This window comes from Mesoplodon mirus (genome assembly GCF_964341445.2).
Source record: "Mesoplodon mirus genome assembly, chromosome: 12".
NCBI classification, from domain to species: Eukaryota; Metazoa; Chordata; class Mammalia; order Artiodactyla; family Ziphiidae; genus Mesoplodon; species Mesoplodon mirus.
The window spans coordinates 75085668-75110527 of record NC_138988.1 but is presented as its reverse complement, the minus strand read 5'-3'; the positions used below and the strand labels follow the sequence as shown (position 1 = coordinate 75110527).

Genomic DNA, 24860 nt, shown 5'->3' with positions numbered 1-24860 from the left:
AGAAGGCAATTTCCTTGTACCTATTCTACAGTCCCCCTCTCCTCTTGGTCAGGAAGTTCTACTTGAGACCTAACGTGAGCACCAAAACCCTCACTCATTTCCTGAAGGTTCATCGTGTCTTTCCAGCACGGTACTAGGATGTAAACCTGAGCCCTCCTGGCCGTGGGCGGGGACCAATTCCTCAGCACAACCACCGCCTCCCCGATGGTACCTGCATGCTCGGGACTGCCCGGTGGCTCTGAGTAGCGATTGAGAAGCATCATGAGGATGGTGCGTGTGGTGGGCATGGCTTCTGTCCCCGGTGGTATCCCTGAGTGTCTAAACAAGGTGTCTCTCAGCTCTCTGGTTATGATCTGGTCTCCCAGAGTGTGGTGGTTACACAAAAGCAGGTTGAGGAGGAGCAGGCCATTTCTCACCGCGGAGGAGCACCTGGGAGGAGGGAGGTGACCCAGGAAGAAGTTGAGAGTGAATGCAATGGAAGCAGGAAGCCCGCTTCCTGGAGGGAGGAGCCCTGCAGCTGAGGAGGGAGGGGCTCCGGGGGTCCCCCTGAGGCCAGACATCTGGCCTCTTGACCTCAGGTCACTCCTCCCAACTCCAGGAAGGAAAAGCAGGTGTCTCTGATCTCTCTGGAATCTCCCTACCCTCAACCACTGGCCTCTCTTCTTTTTTTTTTTTTTTTTGCGGTACGCAGGCCTCTCACTGTTGTGGCCTCTCCCGTTGTGGAGCACAGGCTCCGGACGTGCAGGCTCAGTGGCCACGGCTCATGGGCCCAGCCGCTCCGTAGCATGCGAGAGCTTCCCAGACCGGGGCACAAACCCGCGTCCCCTGCATCAGCAGGCAGACTCTCAACCACTGCGCCACCAAGGAAGCCCACTGGCCTCTCTTCTAACAACAGCCAGAGAGGGCCACCACATTTCATCCAGAGGCAACAACGTGAGGGGAATTTCTGTGGAATGCATGAGACCTGGGCAGGGGAGCAGCAGGGCTTGGGGCTTAGCAGGAGTTTGGAGTTTGGAAGGGGAGGTCCTGACCCCTCCGTGTTCAGCATCAGGATCACGGCAGCAGGGACGGCGAGGAGCAGGCTCTCAGCGCCCGGACGTGTGGCCGAGTCAATGCTGGCAAAGATCTCCCTGGTCATCTGGGCATCAAACAAAGGGTGGATGGAATCTCGGCCGGCAACAAGAGTGGGGATCTCCGAGGAGCTGGCAATGGCCAGCATCTTCAGCGCCTGCGAGAGGATGTGAAGGCAGAGTCAGGAGTGGGCAAAGCCACCACGCAGAGGAGGGGAGAGCCGGGCCGTCATTCTAGGCCTCAAACTTTGGGGCAGCTGAGCTGTTTGCAAATAGAAACGAAAGAGGTAGTGATGGGACATTAAAAAGAAAGGAAAGAAAAGAAAGCCAACCAAAAACACCTAAGGCATCATGGTAATGTGAGCCTGTAACTTCTCTCTGCCAGCACCGAGGCTCGCCGAGTGCTGGGGTGGCCACCCCTCCGCAGCTTCCCCTCAGGACGGAGCCCTTTCATAGCCTCTACTTGCCTTCAAGGCTTTCCTTTAAGTTGTCTTCCATCTCGCTTGGCCACTCCTCCCTTTGAAAAACCTCTCTTCCCTTGAGTTCCATAACTTCTTGTCCTCCTGGTCGTCCTACCTCTCTGGAGTTTCTCTGCTGCCGGGTCCCAAACACGGAAGTTCCTTGTCCCCCTTCTCCTTGATCTCCGCACCCCCTCCCCACACAACCTTGGCCATTCCCCCAACTGCCACTAGCACCTGTGTGCCAACACTCCCACCCCTATGTCCCCTGGCCTCCAAAGGTAGTATCCAGCCTGCCTGGACAAGGCTACCTGGGTTGACTCACAGGCAGAGCAGCTGGAATTATAGGAAAAAATACTGGTAATACGCCAACTCGTTTGCTGGTACTAAAGAGAATCTTAAATTAGCATGAACACTAAACCATCAGGGTGGAGAATGTCTTGGCTGGTGAAAGGGTTGACTCTTGAGAAGAAACCTTCTAAGGATGAAGTAAATTAGAAATAATTCTCAGGACAATACCCCTTGTGAGGGCTGGACCCTTCAAGCAAATGCTACCTCATAATGAGGCTTTTTCCCTTTAGCTACCTCCCCCTCCCCCAAGCTGAATTCTGTAGACCTTAAGTTATATACAAAAAGATGCAATTCTGTTATAGGGCAAGAGTTCAAATTCAGAGGCAAATGTCGTATTTTGGTCATGCGGTTTGAAAGGATCAGGGAAGTTTTTGAGCAGACACAGGCTCAACTAGGAATGCTTGGCTGCTCTTGGGAGGAGCAGCACCAGGCTGGCCCCATAAAGGACGAGCCTCCCGGCCTCTCCCTGGGACGCCTGCCCTAAGAGCACCTGTGCTCCAGTCCATGCTGCTGCCGTTACACTGCTGGAATCCATTCTCAGAACTGCTCTGGACAAGGCCTACCTGTCCCCTGCCCATAGCTCCCTACCAGCCAGCCCTTCTGTCTGGAGTACTCAGGAAGCCAATTCTTCCTCCCTGAACGAGGGCCTCCTTTCACCATTCTCTGAGCCCAGGGTGGGCAAGGCAATGGCAATGCTGGCTGGGCTTTACCCACATCTGGTGAGGAGGTATTTTCTGTGTACCAGTACCACTCAGACAAAAAGGTTAAAAAATACTCTGTCACATCTAGAAATTTAGTCTTTAATCAGACACCTAGTTGTAACTAAAAAGCCAAGGGAAAGTCAGCATACCTAGAAATTCAACCTGACCTTCTCTCCACACCTCTTCCTCCTCTAACATTCTCCCCCTTGGCAAGTGACCACCTTATCCACCCCTGCTGCTCAATTTTCAACCTGGGAGTCATTCTCAAAAACATCCTTCTCCCTTCCTCCAAATACACATTCAATCTCCAAGACTGTCCAGCTGGATCTCTCCCATCCACCTGCATCTTTCCATCCCAATGTCTCCTCCTTGTCCGAATCACCAGAGAACCTCCTCGAGATCAGCCATGCCCTCAACCTGCCCACCCTGCCCATCCCTCTCTACCTCCAGGCCCAGTCCACTCACCGCCAGCCCTGCCTGCTGCACCAAGACAGAAGTCTTATATTCTTGCATGCAAACCAGCACAGCGTAGATGCCACCCTCCCTGGCGAAAAGTGGGCGCCACTCGTGCTTGGTCATGAGCAGGTAGAGGAGGCGCAGGGCCAGCACCACTACCATCTTCTCTCCCACCTGGTTGGTCAGCAGCTCCACCAGCGTCTTCACTAGCTTCTCTCTGAAAGAGAGGAGACATCGGGGTTCCCCATCCCAAGAGTCATGTCTACTGCCTGCCCAACCCTGTCCACCAAGATCCAGTCCATCACCCCCCCACCCCCCTCCACCCTACTCTCCCTGCCTCAGTCCCAGTCCTGCTGCCCTCTCCTCTGAAGTCTGTCTCAGGCTCTTCACCTCATCAAGTAGGGATTACTGCAAAAAGGTTATGAACTCTGGTTCATCTTTTCAAATAAATCTATAAATTTAGTATAATGCTAATCAAAATGCCCAAAAGGTTTTTTTAAAAAAAAAAATGACAGGCAGGTATAGGTACAGGAAGAGAAAATATGCAAGAATTGTCAAGAAATGTTTGGAAAGAAATAATTGTAGACTTGCCTACTACTTATCAAAATATAAACTTACAATAATTAAAACTCTGGAAACAATACAGGGTAGCCAAACAGATGAACAGATGAGAAGAGAGATAAGGGTAGCATCTCAGACAGTGAGGACAGGAAGGACCATACAAAACGTGAGGCAGAGACACGTGGCTATCTATCTGAAAAAACGAAGGCTGGAGCTCCGCTTCACTCCATTTGCAAAAATAAACCGCGAACAGATTTTAAACGTGAAAAGTCAAATCATAAATACTTTTAGAAAGTATAAGGAAATATTTTTATAATCCTAGAATGAAATAGACCCTCTTAAAACCCAGAAGCCATTTTTAAGAAGTTGAAAATATAGCAACATGAAAATCTGAAACTTCAGCATAATGAAAGATACTATCCACAAAACTAAGAGCCCAGCCACATAAGCTAGAGAAAGGATCCAGTGGAAATGCTGATCCAAAGGGAAGGAAGAAGTGTCTCCAGTGTTCCTAGATCACAGTGAGCATCACAAGAGGAAAAAAGCCGGGACTGACATTTTTCTCCACAATGACAGAGATGCATATTGAGGAGGTGGCCTGGGAAATAGGAAGGAAAGGAGGACAAAAAGAGAAATTCTGGGAAATAAGGCAAATAAAAGCACTGAGAAAGTTCTGTGTTTATCTCTGTCTTTTTTGTTGTCATTGTACTGGGGTCTCGAGGTCCAGAGGTCCTGGGGTCCATAGAACCCTAACTCTACCAGGTGCCGATGGGGACCAGCGGCCAGAGTGCTAACAGCCCCTCCCCATGTAGAGACACTTTCTGTCTTCTCTCATGAGCTTTATGATGACTACAACGTGAATCGAACGTGCTTTAAATATATATCCCTCTCTGTAGCCACAATTTACTATAAACAAGTTAACATGCATATGAATGCATATGAATATGAATAAATAAATATAAGTAAGGATGTTTACTAAAATGTTAACAGTGACTATCTCTGCATAAAGGGTTTTCAGATGATTGTTATCCTCACAATTTTCTATTTTTCTTACAGTGAGCATGTATTCTATATTCAGAAAATTAAGTTAATATGATTTTGAAAGAAAAAGACAAGCAAAATATTTGAAACAGAAGTAATGGATTAATATCCAGAATGTCTGTAAATTAAAAAAAAGGCTAAGGCGCAGTGGTTAAGAATCCGCCTGCCAATGCAGGGGACACAGGTTCGATCCCTGGTCCGGGAAGGTCCCAAATACAGTGGAGCAACTAAGCCCGTGCACCACAACTACTGAGCCTGCACGCCACAACTACTGAGGCCAATGCGCTTAGAGCCCATGCTCCGCAACAAGAGAAGCCATGGCAATGAGAAGCCCACGCACCGCAACAAAGACTAGCCCCCGCTCGCCGCAACTAGAGAGAGCCCACAAGCAGCAACAAAGACATAACGCAGCCAAAAATAAATTAACTAATTAAGAAAAATACATTAAAAAAAAAGACTAAGACCCAGTAAGAAAGTGGGCAAAGGATATGAATATTTATAGTAGAAGAAATACTATGCATGCAAATATGCCTAACTTCTCTAGAACTAAGAAATTAAAACAAGGAGGTACCAATCACTTCAAATTTTGCCAACCTGATAGATTTAAAAAATGATTTAATATCCAGTGCTGACAGATGTGAGGAAAAACAGATCGATTAGAACACTATTTGAGAGAACAGACTTGTGGTTGCCAAGCGGAGGAGGAGAGTGGGGGAGGGAAGGATTGGGAGTTGGGGATTAAGAGAGACAAACTAATATATATAGAATGGATAAACAACAAGGTCCTACTGTACAGCACAGGGAACTATATTCAATATCCTGTGATAAACCATAATGGAAAAGAATATGAAAAAGAATATATATATGCCCAAGAATATTAACCATCGTTAATATTCCACCCTCCTGCTCAGCTACCCCTCAGGCTGACCCTTCTTTCCAACTCTTGATCTCATAGCTCCTTCCCTCCCCCCATCATCCTCCCCCACTGACAGCTTAAACCATAACCCCCTCCACCTCTCCACGGTTCTAACCTTAGGGATCTGTCGGGACTGACCAGAGGGTGGTCCCGTTCAGTGACTTCCTCCACGGCCTGAGAGAGGGCATAGAGTCCCGAAAGCTGCAGATTTGTGTCCAAGCTGGATATCTGCACAGTGGCCACGACCGCTGCCACATGCTGATCCAGGGAACTGCGTGGCCCAGGACCCCGCAAGGCTCTAGCCATTTCTGAAAGTGGTGAGGGAAAGGCAGTGCCTTAAAAAAACTGTGGCACCTTCACGTTGGAAGTCTTTAAAGGTCAAGTCCAGTTATCCTACTGATATTTTAACACACTGTTCACTACTGTAGCTTGCACCTAGAACTTTCCCTATCCTGTGTGAGGGATTTAATAGTCAAGCAATGAAGATGACGATACTCTGGAATACGGACCTTCCTTTTCCAGGGATACTGAAGAAAGGGAGCAGTGATCAATTACAGATAATCAAGGTCGAAGGAAGGAAAATGGATGCATGCTTCCAAAGCATTTTCCCATACAAAAGTGACCTCCCTCCACGGCTTGCCCTCTGCCCTGACTACCCACTTCTCTAGGGACCACCCAGGACTTGCTCCAACCTCTTTGCCCTCCCCTCCCAGCACCTGACTCACCACTGGCTGCCTCCTTCATCTCGGTGGGCAGAGCCATCCCCTCAGTCACCAGAAGCTGGTTAAACAGCTGCGAATCACTCTGTGCCATGGGGGGCTCAGTTTTTCCCCTGGCAGGCTCTGCCTCTAATTTAAGGGGCTTTGCTTTGGAGGACTCAGCCTCTTCCTCTGAGAAGTTGGCCTCTGACTTGGACTCCTCTTCCAGATCTGGGGAACTGGAGTGACTTCGTGAAGAAGACAAGCTGCTCGGTGCCTTGGGTGGCAGCCCGTACTTGGTGTAGATCTGAGAGTTGAGCAGGTCGCTGAGGGCACTGCCCTCAAACCGATTACTGAGAACCTGCAGCAGACCCTCAGCCATCGCTATGGGCACGGAGATTTCACCTAGGGCCTTCTCACTCAGGGTCTGGCAACAGAATGGTATGTATTTTTTAGGAAAGAGCAGACGCAAAGGCCTTGGGGACAGGAACAGAAGGGCGGCCACCTCCCACCGTGCCTTGCACACCTGCTACATACTAGACCCTCCTGGCATTTGCCTCCTCCCCCAGCAGGACCCCCCGGGCTCTCTAACCCCTCGCTTCAGCCTTCCCCTAGGCAGTCCCATATGGTGAACTACCTTAGAGGATCCCGCCTCCAATGCCATTCCAAACCCCCCAGGTATCGCAGGCCTGTAATACCTCATCCAGGTTCTCCCGAAGATTCTGGAAAATTGGCTGCTGCTCACATACATCCAACTTCTTGATGAAGAAGAGAAGCTCCCACCACTCAGCCTGGGTCAGGTATCCCAGTTCCTCGTTCTTCTGAGGCTCGGGCTGGAGGTACGGCAAAGAGTAGAGCCCATCCACCGGCTTCCAGTCCCAGGAGGGAAGTGCTGAGGAGACAGGCATGAGGGGCCTCAGCTCTGCCAGGAACAGACTGAATTTCTGAATCTGTGGGGCAGTTCCTGGTCGGGAAGGGCTTCATTCCAGCCACTCCTCCTCTGTTCAGAGACACGACGTCCATGTCCCCTACATGGCTCACCTGTGCCCAACACAGCAGCCCCCGCCCCCTTCTCCACAGCTGCTGAAGCCATATCCTCAGCAGTTTCCTCGGGGCCCAGGATCTCCAGCATGTGCCAGTGCACCCAGTAGGTACGGCCGGTCGACTGCCAAAAGACCTAGTATGGAGGGAGGAAGAAAGAGAGAAGACAAGAGGGCTCAGCCCTGTGAACCCTTTGCTGTGCAGGCTGGAGAAGACATGGCTGGACCCAGACCTGGGCACACAGTCCTCAGGGGCACACCTGGCTAGGCTTGGGAAACCTCCGTTCAGCAAAAGGCTCCCTTCCCCTACCAGGCAGGCCCTGCCTCTCATCTCTTCCTAATCCGTATGGCCTCCACGCCCACATTCCCTCCTAGCCAGCTCCACTGGTGGGGGTCAGGGTGTCTGAACATGTCAGTTCTGCTTCCTGGGTGGGAAGGAAGAACTGTTTCCTTGACCTCACAGCCCACCCACTCCTGCCAGATTTTCTCAGCCCTCCAAACAGCCCCCCTCTCCATCACTGACCCCCTTTAAACCATTCCAGTTTTCTTGGGGTTTTCTCCTTGGGTGGCCTGCAGGAGTCCCCTGTGTGGATGCCCCAGCTACGCCCCACCCAAGACAGACCCCCAACGGTGGCCCATCCCCGCGCTCTTGCTCACCTGCACAGGGGGCACGCCATTGTTGCTCTGCCGGAACTCGCCCTCGTCCCCGGCACTGATCTCCTCGTAATCGTCCAGCATCCGCACTCGCATGCCCGGCTGCAGGGTCTGCTGCACGTACTCGCCGTAGCCACTACGGCTAGAGAACTCAGCGCGCTGGCGGAAGGCCCGCCCTTGCCTCCTGGGGGTGGCAACGTTGGTGGGGAGTAAAAGGCTGGGGCCTGAAATGCCGGGCTGAAAGATGGACCGGGTTGGCCGGGGTGGCGATGCGGCCTGTTCACTGAGGTTCCGGGCCCAGCCCATGTTCCGCACGAGCTCTGAGATGAGGTTGCCCACAGCCATACTGAATTCCAGCTCCCGCTGCCCCCGGCTTTTCTCCCGGCCAAAATCCTCCCTTGAGGATCGGGAGCCTCGGTCTCCAGTCCCTGGCTCTGGACTGTTATTCAGCTGATCCAGCAGGGAAGTGACACATAGGTAGCGTTTCACCAGGGAGAAGAGCAGCTTTCCTGGGATCTGGAGGACACAGTCCATGGTGTAGCCTCTTCTCCCGGCTTTAGCCCCTCTCCTTTCCCCTCAATATCACCCTCTCCAGAAAAAGATAAAGGCCTCATCCCCATACCTGTAGTTCTCAAACTGATTTACAGAAGAAACACACAAGGAGTGCCCTAAAACAGAGATTCCTGATTCTCATCTCAGAGATTCTGAGTGGGGAGGGTAGCACGAACCTTCATTTTAATGACGCAGTCCTGAACCACATTTTCAGAAATGATGCCCTAGGCCTTGTACACAGCATTCCCCCCACAGCTGCCAGGGTACCTGAGGCAGATGAATGCCCTCAAAGGCCATGCAGTGCTCCTCAGAAGACGTGGTCTCTGCAAACAGCTCCAGCAAAGTATAGCGGCTGTCAAAATCCATGTGCTGCTCGATGCCATCTTGCTGGCTCAGTGACAGAAGGACGTGAGCCCGACTTCCTGTAATCCATACCCAATCTGTACCTTCTCCTCAATCCCCACTACTTACCCGCTGCCTTCCCCCAGACTCTCTATCCCCTACCCCCAGAGGCTTTCAAACTTCTCTGTGACTGAGACTCACAGTAACACACACATTTTACCTGGTAGCCTAATACAAGTGTACACATATGAAACCGAAACATATATTTCAGGTTACAAAACCTACATTACTAAGTGCCATGTACTGATATTTTACATTTTTAAAAATGTTGGTTATAACCCACCAGACTGATTTCATAAGCAACTAACAAATCTCAAACCAGTTTAAAAATATAAACGTATTCCCTTCTCTGCCACTGCACTGAGAATGGATAAACCAGGTGCTATCATTTTATCCTGTTTGTGCACCTGTGATAGCTTATTTTATATTTTTCCCTTTGCAAGGAAACTGATGTCCACCAAATACTAGGTATTCTTACAGAGCTGGGAAATCCCTCCTCCTCCTGTTCTTACTCCTGTAGCCTCATTCTCCCCAGTGTTTACCTTCTCCGCCTGGCTGTCTCTTACCAGCGTCATGGGCTGCCAGAGCCTGCAGCATCCTGCCCGCGCTCCGACGGATCTGAGGCTCGGGGTTGCACAGCATGTGCATGAGCAGGTCTAGGGCGCCCGTCTCCCTGAAGACACCAGTGAGGGGCCCGATGCTGGCATAGGCGCTGAGCACGTGGATGGTGTGGAGCACAGCGGCCGTGAGGCTCGAGGTCCCACCTTCTGCCAGCTGCCTGGCAGCCCTGCGCACCAGCGCCCGCACATCAGCCTCCATCTCTCCCATTGCCACATCATCCAGGCCTCCCGGATCTCGGGGAAAGCTTCCGGAACCCCCAGCTGTTTCATGCTGAGGTCCCTTAGATAATGCCCGCTCACCTAACAACATGGGGCAGTTGGCGTACACCTCGGGGGCTGACAACCACATGAGGATGTGCTCTGCCTTGCCCTCTTCCACACCCACTCTGCCCACTTCCTCACACTTCAGGACACTCCATCGGATCAGGTATTCAGGACGCCCATCATGCCCAGGCCGCTGTCGAAGAAGTTCTTCAGGATATGCTTGCAGCCGGGGCCCCAAGGGCACCATGAGGTCCCCAGGGCGCCGTTCCCCCACCATCCTGACTTCCTGGGACACACAAGGAGAAAGACAGAGGCTGTGTTGGAAAGGGAAAAGGCTACATGAAGGGGGTGGAATCTTGAGGCGTAGACAGGGTGGGTGGTGATTGGTAGGTTGCATGGAATTTAGAGGCCAAAGAGAAAAGGCCAAGAATAGGATGGAATGAATAACTTGAACATACTTTGGGATTTATAAGAGGAGAATGGAGTGAAAAATGGTGATAGAAGGAAATGAAAAGATTTAAGAAATAGAAGAAATTACAAAAGAGGATGAGAAGAATAAAAGGCAAGGTAACAAGAAGAGTTGACAGTTAATCAGGACAATTTGGGCAGAACAGTAGGGCGGCTGAGGGGTACAGATCAGGACTTAGAAGGATGACACAGGTGAGCAGGTAGGACAGCAGCCTGTGAGACAGCGGGGCCCGAACAAGCCAGGAATGTCAGGATGGCGAAGTGGCAGGACAAGGAGTATAAGTGACAGGGTAAAACTGGACTGTGGATATAAAAGGGGGGGCCACGGCAGATACAGAGAACAGAGATGAAAGGAGGCCCCCACGTGCAGATGGCTGGACGGGACAGGGGTATGAGAATATTGTGAAAGGGGGAGGGGACTAGGGGCCCAAGTAAAATCATGGGAGAAAAAAAACCAGGTCCCACCCTGCACTTATGCAGTAGGTACGGTGAGGCTCTAAGTCAGGTAGTTATAGACAGAGGTAGTGATCATGGAGTTGAAGGCTAGGGAGTGAGGTCAGGAGACAGTAGAGATTCTACAGAGGCAATATATCAACAGTACAGATTCAGAGTCAGATAAATGGGACTCCGAACTCTGGCTCTTTCACTTCCTGTGTGCATGCTTTTGGACAAGTTACTTAACTTCTACGCCTCGGTTCCCTCCTCTGAAAGATGGTAATAATATTCATACCCAATTCAGGAAGTTGTTGTAAAAACTAAAATCACTATATAAAGCATTTAGAACAGCCTCTAACATACAGTGAGCGCTTAGTAAACAGAATCTAATATTATTATTCTTAGAGAAGGAGAAGGTAGGATCAGTCCCCAGATAAACGGAACGCTATTAAGCCAGAAAGGATTATAAATACGTGTGGGGTGATAGCTATGCTAGTGGTCAGGGAACACTATGAAGCAGTGTGGGGACAACAGGGAATGATAAGGATAAGAACGGAGGATAAACCAAGATGAAGAAATGGTGATAAGGCAGGGGTCATGTTGGGGTACAGGGACAGAAGATGAGAATAGAAGAAAGGCGTGAAGAGGAGGGGAAACATGGGATGTGGACCTCGATGGGGGTAGGGGTCCAGTTAGCATGGGGAGCAGGACAGGGAGGTAACCAGAGATGTGCGATGGACAACTGATGAGCAGGGTGAAGTAACACCATCGGAAAGGCCTAAATGGGGGGAGAGGGAGGGCCTAGAACAGGAGCAATAAACTGAGGTGTGGAGACGAGGTCTGGATGCGGGGATGAGACAGCAGGTAGGCGTAGGTGGCAAGATCAGGCCCGAGCTTGCAGGCCAGCAGGGGCCGTAGAGGAGGCCCGCATCGCCACAGGAACGGGCTTGTGGGGCGGGGTGAGGATGGAGAGGCGCGGTCGGAAGAGGCTGACTGGTCCGAGCGAATCTCAGCAAGACCTGGCTCCTGTCGTCAGCCCCACGGAGAGTGGGCAAGGGACCGGGGAGGGAACGAGGCAGGGACCGGGTCGGCGCAGAACTCTCCTCTCACCTCCCACCGCCCGGCTCGGCCCTCGCTGGTACACAGCGATGGTCCCGCCGCGCTGGTCCCGCCGTCCTGGCCCCGCCGTCCTGGCCCCGCCGCCCTGGTCCCGCCGTCCTGGTCCCGCCGTCCTGACCCCGCCGTCCTCGCTCCGCCTCCTCAGCAGCTCCCTTCCGGGTCACGTCGCGAGTGCACGCACGGCCGGGCGGCTACGGGTCCCACCGCGGCCCACAGCCGAGCGCGGCCGCAGCGCAGCGCGCAAGCGGAGCATGCGTAGTACTCGGGGGCTGCTGCGCTGGGGGCGAGCTGCCCGGGGAGGGGTGAGTGGGGGGCTGCTCGCGGAGCCCGGGGTAGTGGTCACGTTGCTCCTTTCTCAGCAGCCGTAGGCAGCCCTTTCCATCCAATATCAACTTTGAAGCCCTCCTTCCCCTTCACTAGGTCTGCCTTCCTCATCCCCCACTGAAACTCACACTCCCACCCTAGGGCTTTCCTCTTATTTTGCACTAGGTCACGTGGCCCTGAGTTTCCCAAACCCGATGCTTTGGATTGGTTGCGTCACTTTTCCTATTAATTAAAATTGCTCCTCTCTGTGTTGACCTAAGCACCTAGCACAGCTGGGGCCAAAGATAAAGGCCCGAGCCCCCCCACCCCGGAAATGTTCCTCAAGTACAATCCTAGAATTTCAACAGCCCAAAGCACCCCTTAGCATTTCATCAGCCAGGCTTACTTCTCAGAGCAGCAACTTTTGGGGTTTGATTCATGTTCACACCTCCCTCCCTCCAATATGGGAAAACAAAGGCAAAGACTCCACAGTCTGTGCACAAAAATGATACATTTATTGAAAGAGTATTTTTTCTTAATACAAAAGAAAGCTCTGTACATAGGACTGTGACCATGTCCACTATTCCTGGGTCAGCATCCCAGGGAAGTAGAAACCACTAACATACACACCCCACATTCACACACACACATTCACTCAGGCACACACACACACCCCAGAGCCACCAAGGAAGGGAAACACCAAGGGTCGCCGCACATATAAATGCCACCTCATCCCTGACGCACACATGTTCTCCCAAGGCCACGCTCACACAACACACACTATAAGCACTTTGCCTGATTCACTCACTGGGTCTGTCTTTTGTGGGAAGGAGAGGAGGAATTCATCAAGGTCTCCTCCCCTGGGTGGGAGGGGGGAGTGAGTGAGTGATGGTGGAGTGAAAACAAGAGCAGAGAAAAGGGGCTGGGCAGTTACAGACCTGAGTCCCAAGCTCCCCCACTCTCTAGCCCCTGATTTGCCATGCCCCAATCTTGTAAGCCACCCATAAGCCCCCAGCTACCTCCAGGAGAAAGCCAGAAAGATGACTTCCATCTTGGCACCCCAAACTGGGGCAAGACAGCAACGGGGGTTAGAGGTTCGGAGGTTCTCAAACATGTCGGCAAATCATCCCCTTGATAGCTAGGCTGTGCGTAAAAATGTCCCCCACCCCTTCACCTAATCACAGAAGCAGGCTTGTTCCTACTGAAGGCAGTCCTAAGGGGTTAATAAAACTCCACTCCACCGCTGCCCGGTTCTGAAAAAGCTCCCTCTCTGGATACAGGTGGTAAAGGTAGGCTCTGACACAGGGTAAAAGACCCTCCCCCTATGTTGGCCCACCCTCAAGGTCTACCCCAAAGCAGGTAGAGGGGGTGGGGCACGGCCCCTGTACAAATTACATAAATACTGAGGTTACACTTAGAAAAATAAAGTCATTTTCTTCAAGGCTTTTTGTCTTAATTTTAAAAAGTTACAGTAGCTGCTCACTCCCTGGGAGAGCTGCCATTTCTGGCTCCCCTATCCCCACACTCAGCCCAAGAGCTGCTCCCATTTCTTCTGCCCCCCCATTCCTGCCTTCCGCCCCCTCCCAGACCCCACCCTGCTCACTGCAACTTGGGCCCCAGGCAGCTGCAGGCCTGGGGGCACACAAGGCTGCAATGCCCATGCGTGTGGCACAAATGAAGTCGGTTGCCTCTGACACCCTCCCACCCCCATCCCCACATTTGGTCTCCCTTTTCCCTCTCCCTAGCAACAGCCCTGAAGGACAAAAAGAGGCCCAGAGCTGTGGGTCACCCTCCCCACCCCGTTGGGGCATGGCCTGAGGGCCCCTCCCCCGGTTTTCTCCTGGAAACAACCCAGGACCGGGCGATCCCAGCATCTCCCCCCCACACTGGCGGGCCCCAAGCTCATGGGGCGGCTCTGTCCCCAGAAGCCCAGCCAGCTCCAGGGAGCCCCAGGGCTCCCCAGGGAAGGGGAGCTTGGGCAGGGAGGGGGACGAGAAAAACGCCATAAAAAAAAGTTAAATATTTTAAAAATATATATTTATAGATTTGTTTTCACTTCGTCTCCTCAAATAAAAAGTTCAAAATCAACTTTAAGTAAAGCAGCTGGGAGGAGGTGGGGAAGACAGGGGGAGAGGGAACACCGGTGGTTCCCTCCAACCCAGTAGCCCCCGGAGTTCCGAGGGGAGCGGCAGGGCAGGGCAGGTCACCCCAGGAATCTGCTCCGTGCACAGGCCCCGCTACTCAGGAGCTGCAAGGGCCATGGGCACGGGCAAGTCTTAAGGGAAGAAGCCCCATCTCCCCAGCTGGCTCCCTGAGGGGCAGGGTTAGGGCTCTTTTGACCCAGCCTGTGGCAGACGCAGAGCTGACGTGGGGTCAGCAAGAAGGCTGGGGAGAGGACCCCGACTGCTTCCTCAGGGGGACACAGTGCCTCGTCCCACAGAGACCTGTGTGTGGGAGGGGGAGCACGGTCCCATCGGGTAAGCTAATACTCATGGCAAACACGGAGCCAAGCTGGCAAGGGGAGTCTGAGGAGGCAGGACAGCCCCACCATCAACAGAGATGGGAGGTGGAGCTAGAAGGAGGGGAGGGTGAGGGAGGATGGGGTGGAGGGCAGGCTGGCCCATTTCTTTGGCTGGAGTGAGAGGGCTCAGTCCTGTGGCTGCCCACTGCTCCTCCCCGCCTCCCTCCTGCGGCCCGTCAACATGTGTGTAAAGAAAACGTGAAAAGGCAACAATAAATAAGTGGTGCCGTCCCTTGGGCCATCTGTCCAGGGCGGCAGGGCGGATCAGTCACTCTTGGTGCTGTGGGCGGCATCCAGGTTCACCACCTGTAATTCGGTGAGGTTGCTGCTGCTCCCGGCCTGCTGCCCTATCACAGCCATCTGGAGGGAAGGGGATGTGTGAGGAGGAGGTAGGGGGCTGGAACTGACCAGCCAGCTCAGGCTGCCCCCTGCTCACCTGCCTGCCTGCCCACCACACAGGCCTGACCAGGAAAATAGATAGGCCTCTCGGCTAAGGATCTTGGCTTGGACCACCCAGTAACGGAATCCCTGAGGTCAAGATAAAGAAGGGGCTGGCTGACTGGGGTGAAAGGTGCCCCCACCTACCTGGTGAAGCTGAACTGCAGAAACAGGGATCTGCACTGTCCCAGATGGCGCTGTCAGGAACACCTGGGGGACGCCACCTGCATTAAAAAGCCACAGGAGAAACTCAAATCACTTGCTCGAGAGAAACTTCCAGATCTTGGAGGTGTGGTGATAAATGCACAAGTGACTGGGTGAGTCTCAGATGTAAGTGCCCAAAGGTAAGCGTCCAAATGTGTCTAAGTATGTATGTGGGTGTGGGTGTTCAAGTGTGCATGAGTGTCCAAGTGGACAGCCTGGGTGGAGTGTGTGTGCAAGCATCTGTGTGTGTAAATGTGTAGGTATATGTGTGAGCACCTGGCTTGGGTATGTGTGAGTGTGTGCATCTGAGTTGGGGGAGGCATTTGAACGTGTGTGTGTGTGTGTGTGTGTAAGGGAGGAAATGGCCCTCCTTTCGGCAGCCCTGCCCCCCCCCAAACTCACCTTGCTCCTGGACCTGGCTGTGGGACACCTGCATGGTGGATGGTGCCTGGGAGAAGGCATTGAGCACGGTGAGGCTGCCATCAGCCAGGCCCGAGGTGGGTGCATACATCACTGCATGGGGGCTGGGGTACATCATGTGGCCTCCCACAGTTGTGGGCACAGATGACGTCATGATGGTGGCGGGCAACGTCACTGGCAAACACAGACACACGTCAGGGAGGTCGGCACTGGTCCATATTAACATCCCTCATCCCACCCCCAGGAACTCCAGGCCTCCGGAGCCCTCTTGCCATTTCCCAGGTCAAAAGCTAGATAAACTTGTTCCTCGGTTCCCTGTCATCAACTAAGACTATCCTTATTTTTTCTTGAACACAACACCAACCTTTAAGTGTATCCTATCACATCGTTCTATTCCATTATCTATCTGCTCTGTTCCAAGACCCCAAGGCCCTGGGAAAAACAAAGATTACAATGACTGACCCAACCCAAGGAAACTCAGATACTCTTCTTTTAGAGAGAGAGCTCCCTCATCCCGTTTTTCACTTGTTCTCACTCCTCTTCCCTCTTCCTCAACATGTGGCTAACAGATTCAGCTTTTAAATAAGCACTTCTCCAATGTTAATGTGCATACAGTGACCAGGGGAACTTGTTAAAAATGTGGATTCTGATTCAGTAGGTTTGGGGTGAGGCTAAAGAGTCTACATTTCTATCAAGCTCCCAGGTGATGCTGTGATACTGGTCCTCCTTCCACAGACCAAACTTCGTGTAACAGGTTGTAAATAACTTAAAGTACTTAAAAGTACTTTTATTTTGAAAGTGTCTCATCATTTCTGAAATGACCAGAGACACAGAGGGGAATTATGGTTACTCAAAACCTAAGACACCCTCCCACAAGGAGACAACTACTCTAGAAGTCCTTCCTGGTAATTGAGCAAACGTGTGTCTTTGGGCAAGTAACTTCTCCTTTCTGGGCCTCAGGCTTCTCACCTAAGGAGTGTAGCTTCAATGGTCCCTAATTTCTTCCTGAAATCCACAGCCCTACTGCAGGGCAGGAGTCAAAACCCAACCACCCTCACCTGACTTTCTCATCAGGATTAGGGTAAGGGTTAACCCCAAAGCCTCAGTCTCCACATTAAGAAATTCTCTGACCTTAGTTATGGGATGGACACTGCTGGGCACCTGCTGCTAGGCCTCGTGAAGGAGGCACAGCAGGGAGGTGACAGAGCTTCGAGCTATACCTGTCCCGCTGGAGGAGGTCTGCGTGAGGTCTGTGCTGCTGTCGCGAGAGGGAGACGCTTGCTGTGGGGCCTGGTGCACCTGAATGGCCTGCACTGGGACCTGCTGGGCCACCGCCCCACCTATGAGACACAGAGACTTACTCGTGCTCTGTCCTACCCAGCCACCACCTGCACCAAGCACCCTCAAACACCCCCAGGCCCAAGGTCTGGCATTCTATCCCCGACTCCCATCACTATCTTTCCTGGGAGCCAAAGAGGCCCTTCATGACCAGAATCTTGTCTCCAGGGGCTTCCACACTCTGCTCTTGCCCTTCCCTCCTCCTCCTGCCCTAGGCCCTGACTCTACCCTCTTAGGTGGACACAGGAGCAGGCACTGACCCATCAAGGACATGATCTGCCTTCCAGTCAAGGTAGGGAAGTGGTAGAATGTCTGCTGTCCTTGTGGCGATGGAGGCACAGGGCTGGGCTTGCTAGACAAGGCCAGAGCATATGGTTGAAACTTACTGACAAGAATAGTTCAAGTCCCAGTGGGGAGGGACCAGTGCCTACCAATGGGACCTAAGAGGCTCCTCTCAGGCTCTGGCCCCTGTTCACCCTCCTTCTGAGCGAGGAAAGTCATTCTCCTTGGGCCAGCCCTAAACCCACTCTTAGCATGCTGAGTTTGCCCCTTGTGACTCACCAGGCATCAGGGTGAAGCTGGTAGGCAGCTGCATGAGGCCCCCAGAGGAAACAGGGCCGCTGCCTGTACTCTTCAGCACAGTCCCGTTGGCACTGCTGACAGCACTGGGGCTGACGCTAGCAGACACTGGTGCCAGGTAGTTGGTGATGGGAAAGGAGGGGCCGCTGCTGACTTGCATGGTGGTAGAGGTGCTGGGTGCCGTCTGGATGGTGGAGGTGGTACCCGGCAGGTTGGTGACAGTAAAGGCCGGTTTCAGTGTATCCTACACCCGGAGTAAAGATGGAGTGGTGAGCCTCTACCAGACCCTGCCCCTTCAAGAAACTGTGTGGACTGACAGCCCAGAATGGAACCAGTGTGCTTGCGTTCAAATCCCAAGTCCACCATTTACCTGCAGCCTGACTCTTAGACAAGTTATTGAGCTGCTGAGCTTTTTTCTTTAGTCTTCTGTCTGTAAAAGAAGGATAATACCTACCCCATAGGTGTTGTGAAGATTAAATAGGTTAACATATGTAAAACACTTAGAATAGTGCCTGGCTCATAAAAAAAGCAGTATTTGCTGCTCTTATAATGATGACAATGATAATGTCACCTGAGGTCTGTTCCCAGCTCTGGCAATGATAACCTGTGTGACCCTTGGAAAACCTCTTCTTTCTGAGCTTCAGTTTTCTTCTTCTGTAAACATGAGGGGGCTGGGCTACTATGTCATCCTTAAAAGGGTCCTTCCAGATCTGAATTGCCAGGCTTCTGAGATAGGGACCGACAGTTTTTCAGGGAATTTAGGGTTTGAGAGCGATCTTGGGGGTTTGGCAATGAAGCACCAAAAGAATGTATTCATTCAGCAACATTTCATGGGAATAAATCAGCCCTACTGCTAAAAGAGTGGGGAGCCTAGAGCACTGACTCTCCCCTCAGGGAGGCTTTGTTTTTAGAAGAGGAAGGAGGAAGCCACGAGCTGAGAACCAGGCCCAGAGAACTGAGGGGGCTCCGATACTGGAGCTGGATCAGCGCGGGATGTTTGCGAAGCAGTGGAGCTCGAAGCCCCTGATTGGTGGAGGCGTTGCTAAGGCAAACAGTGCCGCTTCCTCCGACTGGCCAGTTAGTGAAGGGCCACCCAGAAGGTGGAGCTCCCCAGAGCAGCAAGGGCGGAAGCTCCGCCCCCTCTCCTTACCGGGAAAAGGAAGGGGGAGGCGTAACCACGGCCGGCATCCCTAGCAGCCGGGCGAATACACTCCCTAACGTGCGCAGACCCGGACATCCTGAAGAGGCAGGCAGCTGGCTAGTAAGGTAGTCTCCAGCCTAGTCAGCCAGCCTGCCTGATGACAGTGCTGGCTTCCCAGGACCCTGGAACCGATGAGCACTCCCTTCCTACTCCCCGGCCACCCAGCCGGCCAGGAGGGCAGGGCTAAGCGACGCCCCCGCCCCCAGCAGGGAGACAGCTGGCGGGAGGAATGCAAGGGCCCTGCCAGGCAGGCGGGCTGCAGGCGGGAGGCCGGCGTGGAGCCGGAGCCGGCCTTATATGGGCACGGAGGCCGCCCGCTTATCTAGGGGGCCGGCCTCCTGTCAGGATAGAGAGGATGGACACCTGTACCCGAAGATGCGGGGCACTAACCCGGCTCCACTCCACATCAGTAGGCACCTATCCACCTGTCCTGGGCGAGGGAGAGAGACCCCTTCCCCTCTCTGCCGGTCAAGTCCCTCCCCTTCCTTCCCCTCAGACAGGGGACCCAAACACACCTTGGTCTCCCCACTGCTGTCGGACTCCGACACCTGGTAGGTGAGATCTGTTTCTTCAAAGCCCGTGGCACTCATTCTCTGGTCTGTGGTGGGGTCTGAGCGGGGTGGAGAGTCTGGCGAGTTGAGGCAGGTCTGAATCAGTGCCTTGCCAGTCTCACTGGTGATCATGGGCTGCAGTTTGCGGGTGGCAAAGGTATACACATGGCCTGTCTCACTGGCCACCAGCAACAGCACCTGTGTCCCTGTCAGCGTGGACAGCTCATAGGCCTGGGGGTAGGGGGGGAGATGGGTAGGTCAGCAAAACTTTTAATCTCTACCTTCCTTGGGTAGTGGGAAAGAGAGGGAAGTACACAGTGATCTCAAGCCCCCACTCCCATAATTACCTTCCTCTCCAGTGACTCTATAGGGTCTTATCTGAAGGATATCTGAAGGTGGGCTGAGGGGTAGAAAAACCCCATGCTTCTCTTTTGAGGAACAGCCTCACTGACCTGCAGATACCCCAAGCAAATAGCCACAGCTCCCGGTGACAGAACATATAACACCTCAGCAGACACGGAGGGGCCCAGGTAGCTGCTCCAAACTACAGCTTGGTGCCCAGAGCCTCACGAAGAGATGGCTCCCACTACCTCCTCACCATCACAGGGACCAGGATGAAGTCGCTACTACACTGGAAGTCACATAGATGTTAGGGATAAGGGGCCACCTAAGCTCTAAAATGTCCCATGTTTCTTCCCAGAAACTGCACAGGCACTAACCTGTTGCCATTTTGTCCTGCTCTATAATACTCTGCTCCCCCTTTTCTCTTTCTTTGTCTTGACTCAACAGTGTCTGGAGTGAGGGGAGATAGCAGCTAGATTAGCAGCTACTAGCCTGCCATAAACCCAGGAAGGGGGCCTTCACAGACCTTCAAGGATGGCCCCATAGGTAACATCCTCACTCCCAACAAAGTTCCACAACCCACTGGAAGCAGCCTTGGTTTCTATATGGGATAAATATAAACCAGCCAATGTTCCCAGAGTTCTAGCTTCTTGTTTCCCAGTTCCTCTGCTTTCATCCCTTCCCATATCTTCTATACCCCAAGACAACTCCTTTCCTCATCCTTTTCACTGGATAATCAGCTAGAAGAGGAGGCATTTCTAGGTACCTCTGCAAACCTTCTCCCCAAACTCCGTGCACAGATTTTTCCCTAGGGCTGGAAATCCCACTTGTTCCAAGGGCAAATGGTTCTGAAGCCTGTCCTGCAGGGAGTGTGCCGGCTTCCAGTGGATGCACGGAAGACACATGGCCATCTCAGGACTTGGTTTCTGATGCTTAGGGCAGCATCAGTTCTCCTGCCCTGCTCCCTTACCTGGGGCCCTTGAGCCCCATTCGGTCATCAGCCCTGCCGATCCTTCCAGCCAGCACTACTCTAGTGATGCCCACCTTCCTCCCACACATGTTCGCTCATTGTTGTTATGCAGCTCCAACCTCCTCACCCCCATACCTTCTCTTCTCCCTGCTTTTCCGGCGCCTTCCCCCCAACACCAGAGCGCACTGGACCTACTGACCCCCGGGTCTCATTAACCACCTCCCGGGCAGCCCCGCAGCCTCCCATTACCACTCCTCACTCCTCCGCTCTACGAGGGCCCCGTTCCTCTCTGGAGCCCGTCACTCCCACCTCGGCGCCTTTCCTCTCTTTTCCGGACGTTCCCGGCATCTCCCCTCTCCCCACATTTCCCTGGCGGCCCCTCCCCTTTCACCCTCCTGGGGCAACAGCCATCCCCTCCCACACACCTCCTGCGGACCCGCCGCCTCTCACCTCCGCCTCGGCTCTGCCTCCTTCCCGGGCTCCCCTTGCGCGTCCCCACCCTCCCGGTCTCCCGTGGCCGGCCAGCCTCCCGGCCCGGTACCTTCTTCATGATGCCCGTCTTCCTCTTGCTGAAGGTCGTGTAGCGCCGCAGCTTGTTGTCGATGAACTCCATCTTGATCTTCACGCGGCCCCGAGTCTTCTTACCCGGCTTGGCCCCGCTCACTGCGCCGCTCACCGGCCCGTAGCCCCCGGTGGCCGCCGCCGCCGCCTCGGGCCCACCGACCACCACGCCGAGCTCCATCTCGCTCAGGCTCCGCTTCAGGCCGCGCCGCTCCGCGCCCAGCTCCTCCTCCTCGCCCGACTCCGAGTCACCCTCGCTGCCGCTGTAGAGGGCCCCCGCGGTGGGCGCCGGGGTGGTTGTCGCTGCTGCTGCAGCCTCCCGCTCAAGGCGGCCCGGGCCGAGCCCCGCGCCGTTCCCGGGGACCCGGCCCCCGTTAGCCCCGCGAGTCCCGCCGCCGCCTCCACCGCCTGGCCGCCCCGTCGGGGTCCGGTTCAGGCTGCCCCCCAGGGCCGAGCCCCGGCCCAGCGCCGCCGCGGCCCCAGCTTGGCTCGGTAACATGGCGCTCAAAGTAGGAGGGCGGACGGGCAGTCAGCGAGGAATCGGAGCCGCCGCCGCCGCCATCGGCTTCCCGGCTCAACCCGGCGCTCCCGCTGCTGCTTAGTGCCGCTATCGCTGCCGCCGCTGCCGCTGCGAACCCGGGGCCCCTGCACGCCCGGGCCGACCTGGGCCCTCACTTTCCTGCCCCTGTGGCCCGGGTTGCCCCAGGCCGCGCGGAGCGCCCCCTGTCCGTACGCTAGGGCGGCGCGCCCGGCGGCCGTCAGCGTCCCCCGGGGGGCAGGGGCTGCTGGCCGCGGCCGAGACGGCGGGTGGAGGGGGCCGGGACCACGCGCTGGTGGCGAGGGATCCCCCGACCCTTCCCCCCATATAAAGAGATACAATGTTTCCTTTTATGGCGAGGCCGCTCCTTATATGGTGAGCCCCTGCACCCCCGCCCCATTGGTCCGCTGTTCCAGCACCTCCGCTCCCCATTGGCCCACAGGGAGCGCTTATTTGCATAGACATACCGAACTCGGTGCTGTCATCAGGCGTCAGATGGCAACTCCGAAAGGGGAGGAGCCGACGCCTCTTAAAGGAACAGGAGAGGAGGTACGACTCCGCCCCCCTGACCAGAGAATGGTAGAGAGAATTGGGAGGAACCTGCGGTAGGGGAAGCCTGGAAGAGCACTGGAGCGCAGTCTTGCGGAAGAGAGGGAGCGGTACTGGGAACCTGGTGCTGGAAGGGCTGGAAGCTAACACTGGGATAGTCCTTGAGTGGATTGTGCGGATTGCAGTAAATGATATGCAGCCCAAATTCCCAGGGACTGCAGGGATTAGAGCATTTCCCCACGCCTTCCCGAGGGAGTCAACGTTACTGGCGGAGCAAAGGGGGCTTGTGTCCCCGCTGTCTACACTTTTCGCCCTGCGGCCTCTCTGCTCCACCGCTTCCCCTCCCCCCCCACCACTTCCTTTCCCTTTCCCTCTCTTTTCAAGGCGACGACACTTTCCCACCAGGCCGGCTCCCCGGTCCTCATTCATCATTCTCTATACTGGTTTTTTTTGGGGGGCTGGGATCTTTGGCAGACGTACATCTGGAAAAGACCGGGGGAGACAGTCGGCCTCCCGGTCCCCAATGGGGGCAGGGAGGAGAGATGATGATCTGTAAAGACTTCCAGCTGCGGCCTGGGCTGGGGGAGGGGGTGGTCGCGGGGATAAAGCCCACCCCTCAACCAGTGCAAAGGCCTGGGAAAAAGTGTAGCCGGACAGAAAGTTTAAGCAAGCAAGCAAGTGCATGCGACACACACACACACACACACACACACACACACACACACACACACACACACACACACACACACACACACACACACACACACACACACACACACACACACACACACCCCCTTCTCTTGAAAGCCAAGAAAAGCCCATAGGAGGAAAAAAAAAAGAGTGGAGTGCTGCAAAACCCAGGTTCAGGGTCTGGGTCTGGTTCTTAGCTCCAAGGCAGTGAAAATAGCTTGAGCTTTACTATTACAGAAATTATTAAAATCTGGAAACTGCCTCTTCCTAGCCCTGTGCCTGGAAACAAGTTTTTGACCTCTCCAAACTCCACATTACTCATTGTCGGTAGGAGGTCCTTAAAAAGATTAGATGAGGTATAGATTAAAGTGCAGTGGTGGTCTAAGTAAGTGGTTAGGGAGTTAATCACCTTGTCCCTAGGATAAACAGCCTCTTGTGTTTAAGGGGATGGCATAGAGTGATGATTCCTGCCTTAAAAATTGTTATGAAGATTAAATAAAGCAGTGAATAAAGTGGTAGTGATAGTTAAATCAATTTAGTATACTGCAACCAGAATTTAAATTAATAAAGTAATGGGTCTCACCAAAAAGAGACAAGAGTAAATATTGTTGCATACAACTTTTCTTTGCATTATTTTTAGTTTGAACCATAAAAAATTGCCATTTTATAGGTCAAGAGGGTAGGATACTGTCAGTTTCATATGACTCAATGTGTGTGTACTGGATGACAACATCAACTGCATTTCTTACTGTGAATCGCAATCCAAAGACTGAAAAATACTGAAATAAAGTATGTTCAAGTGATTTGTGAGATATGTGTGTATATATACATACATATACACATACATACTGAAAACATGGCTTGTTCATCAAACCCCTAAATACAGGAATTAAGAGCCCTCCTCTCCCCCCTTTCCCAATAGTTTTTTAAAGAGTTTTTTTTTTTTCTCTTTTCCTAATTTACTCTGCACAACAGGTAGTTAAACATATGGAATGTGTTAGCTCAAGAGGAAGAACAGGTCAAATAGATAAATAGGTTCCAGACGGGCTTCAGGGGCCACAAATGTTTGCTTGGGATTTGTCTAAGCCGCACAGTCAAAATCACAGCCGTTGGGGTTCATTCTTGCCTGGCTTCTAAAGATTTTTCCATTTGAAACACCTACTTTAGACACGCAGGGTGGACAGCCCTAGGCGGTGGCACTCCACTCAGCAGAGAACGACAGCCGTCTGCCATCCACAGGGAAGGGGGTCCAGGATGATAAACAGTACTCAGCTTCCCTTCACAGAGGCTGCCATCTCTCCCATTTCACCGAACCCCAGGGCAATTGCACAGCAGCATTAGTGCCACAGCTCCTTCCCAGCCCTTTATCACCGGCGGGGGAAGGGGGCACCACTCCACACACATCACTGCAGGTTCAGGAAACAAAACTGCTGATGTGGATAAAGTTACAATAAAAAACTGGCTCATAGGTGTGTCTTCTTTGGACCATAGACTATTTTAAAACCAGGAGACTTTACACAGAAATCTGATTATCTGGCCTCTCTCAAAAAAATTGGAATTTTTAGCAACCCCGGGCCTACGTGCCTGCAGGGGCACAATATCACGCAGCAGAATTGAACGGTGGCCAGAGAAGAGGCATTTGCTCCCAGGTTCACTATAGACTCTGCACAGCCCACTGAACTCAGATAAGTCCCCTGCCTGGCCTCCCTGGAATGTGAGTTTGGTGCGTCTCCGATAAGGCCTCAATCGCAGTAGCCCCCTGTCCATCCAGACCATGAAGGACCTCCAGAAGGGCACCAGAATTTCAGCCAGATCCCCTCATTCTACAACATTCCCACCCTGAACTTTC

General features: G+C 53.3%; 2 protein-coding genes across 5 annotated transcripts in view; both read right to left on the bottom strand.

Moving 5' to 3' along the window:
• Positions 1–11885, bottom strand: part of CUL9 (cullin 9) — a 37728-nt gene extending 25843 nt beyond the window's left edge. For all 4 annotated transcript variants that reach the window (XM_082637291.1, XM_082637292.1, XM_082637293.1 and 1 more), the window contains exons 1-11: positions 11798–11885; positions 9467–10070; positions 8766–8920; positions 7950–8462; positions 7294–7429; positions 6951–7144; positions 6280–6679; positions 5670–5862; positions 3046–3253; positions 1032–1228; positions 212–429 (exon numbers count right to left, since the gene is read on the bottom strand). In XM_082637291.1, coding sequence (XP_082493417.1) covers positions 212–429; positions 1032–1228; positions 3046–3253; positions 5670–5862; positions 6280–6679; positions 6951–7144; positions 7294–7429; positions 7950–8462; positions 8766–8920; positions 9467–10061 — 2809 coding nt within the window. In that variant the 5' untranslated portion in view covers positions 10062–10070; positions 11798–11885. The remainder of the gene's footprint in view (positions 1–211; positions 430–1031; positions 1229–3045; positions 3254–5669; positions 5863–6279; positions 6680–6950; positions 7145–7293; positions 7430–7949; positions 8463–8765; positions 8921–9466; positions 10071–11797) is intronic.
• A 2802-nt stretch (positions 11886–14687) lies between these two features.
• On the bottom strand, positions 14688–22077 carry SRF (serum response factor). Its single transcript, XM_082638200.1, has 7 exons — positions 21215–22077; positions 19326–19592; positions 17592–17853; positions 16913–17032; positions 15675–15866; positions 15216–15292; positions 14688–14990 (listed from the first exon to the last, which is right to left on the bottom strand). Exons 1-7 carry the CDS (start codon positions 21731–21733, stop codon positions 14895–14897), a joined length of 1533 nt encoding a protein of 510 aa, XP_082494326.1. The 5' UTR covers positions 21734–22077; the 3' UTR covers positions 14688–14894.
• Positions 22078–24860: the final 2783 nt, after the last annotated feature.

Coding starts and splice junctions, on each gene's coding strand:
- SRF (XM_082638200.1), bottom strand. CDS start 21,733: ATGTTACCGAGCCAAGCTGGGGCCGCGGCGGCGCTGGGCCGGGGCTCG. Junction 17,854..19,325: donor ACAGCAGTGGGGAGACCAAG/GTGTGTTTGGGT, acceptor CTCCGGGTGTAG/GATACACTGAAACCGGCCTT. Junction 15,867..16,912: donor GACCTCCTCCAGCGGGACAG/GTATAGCTCGAA, acceptor TGTGTTTGCCAG/TGACGTTGCCCGCCACCATC.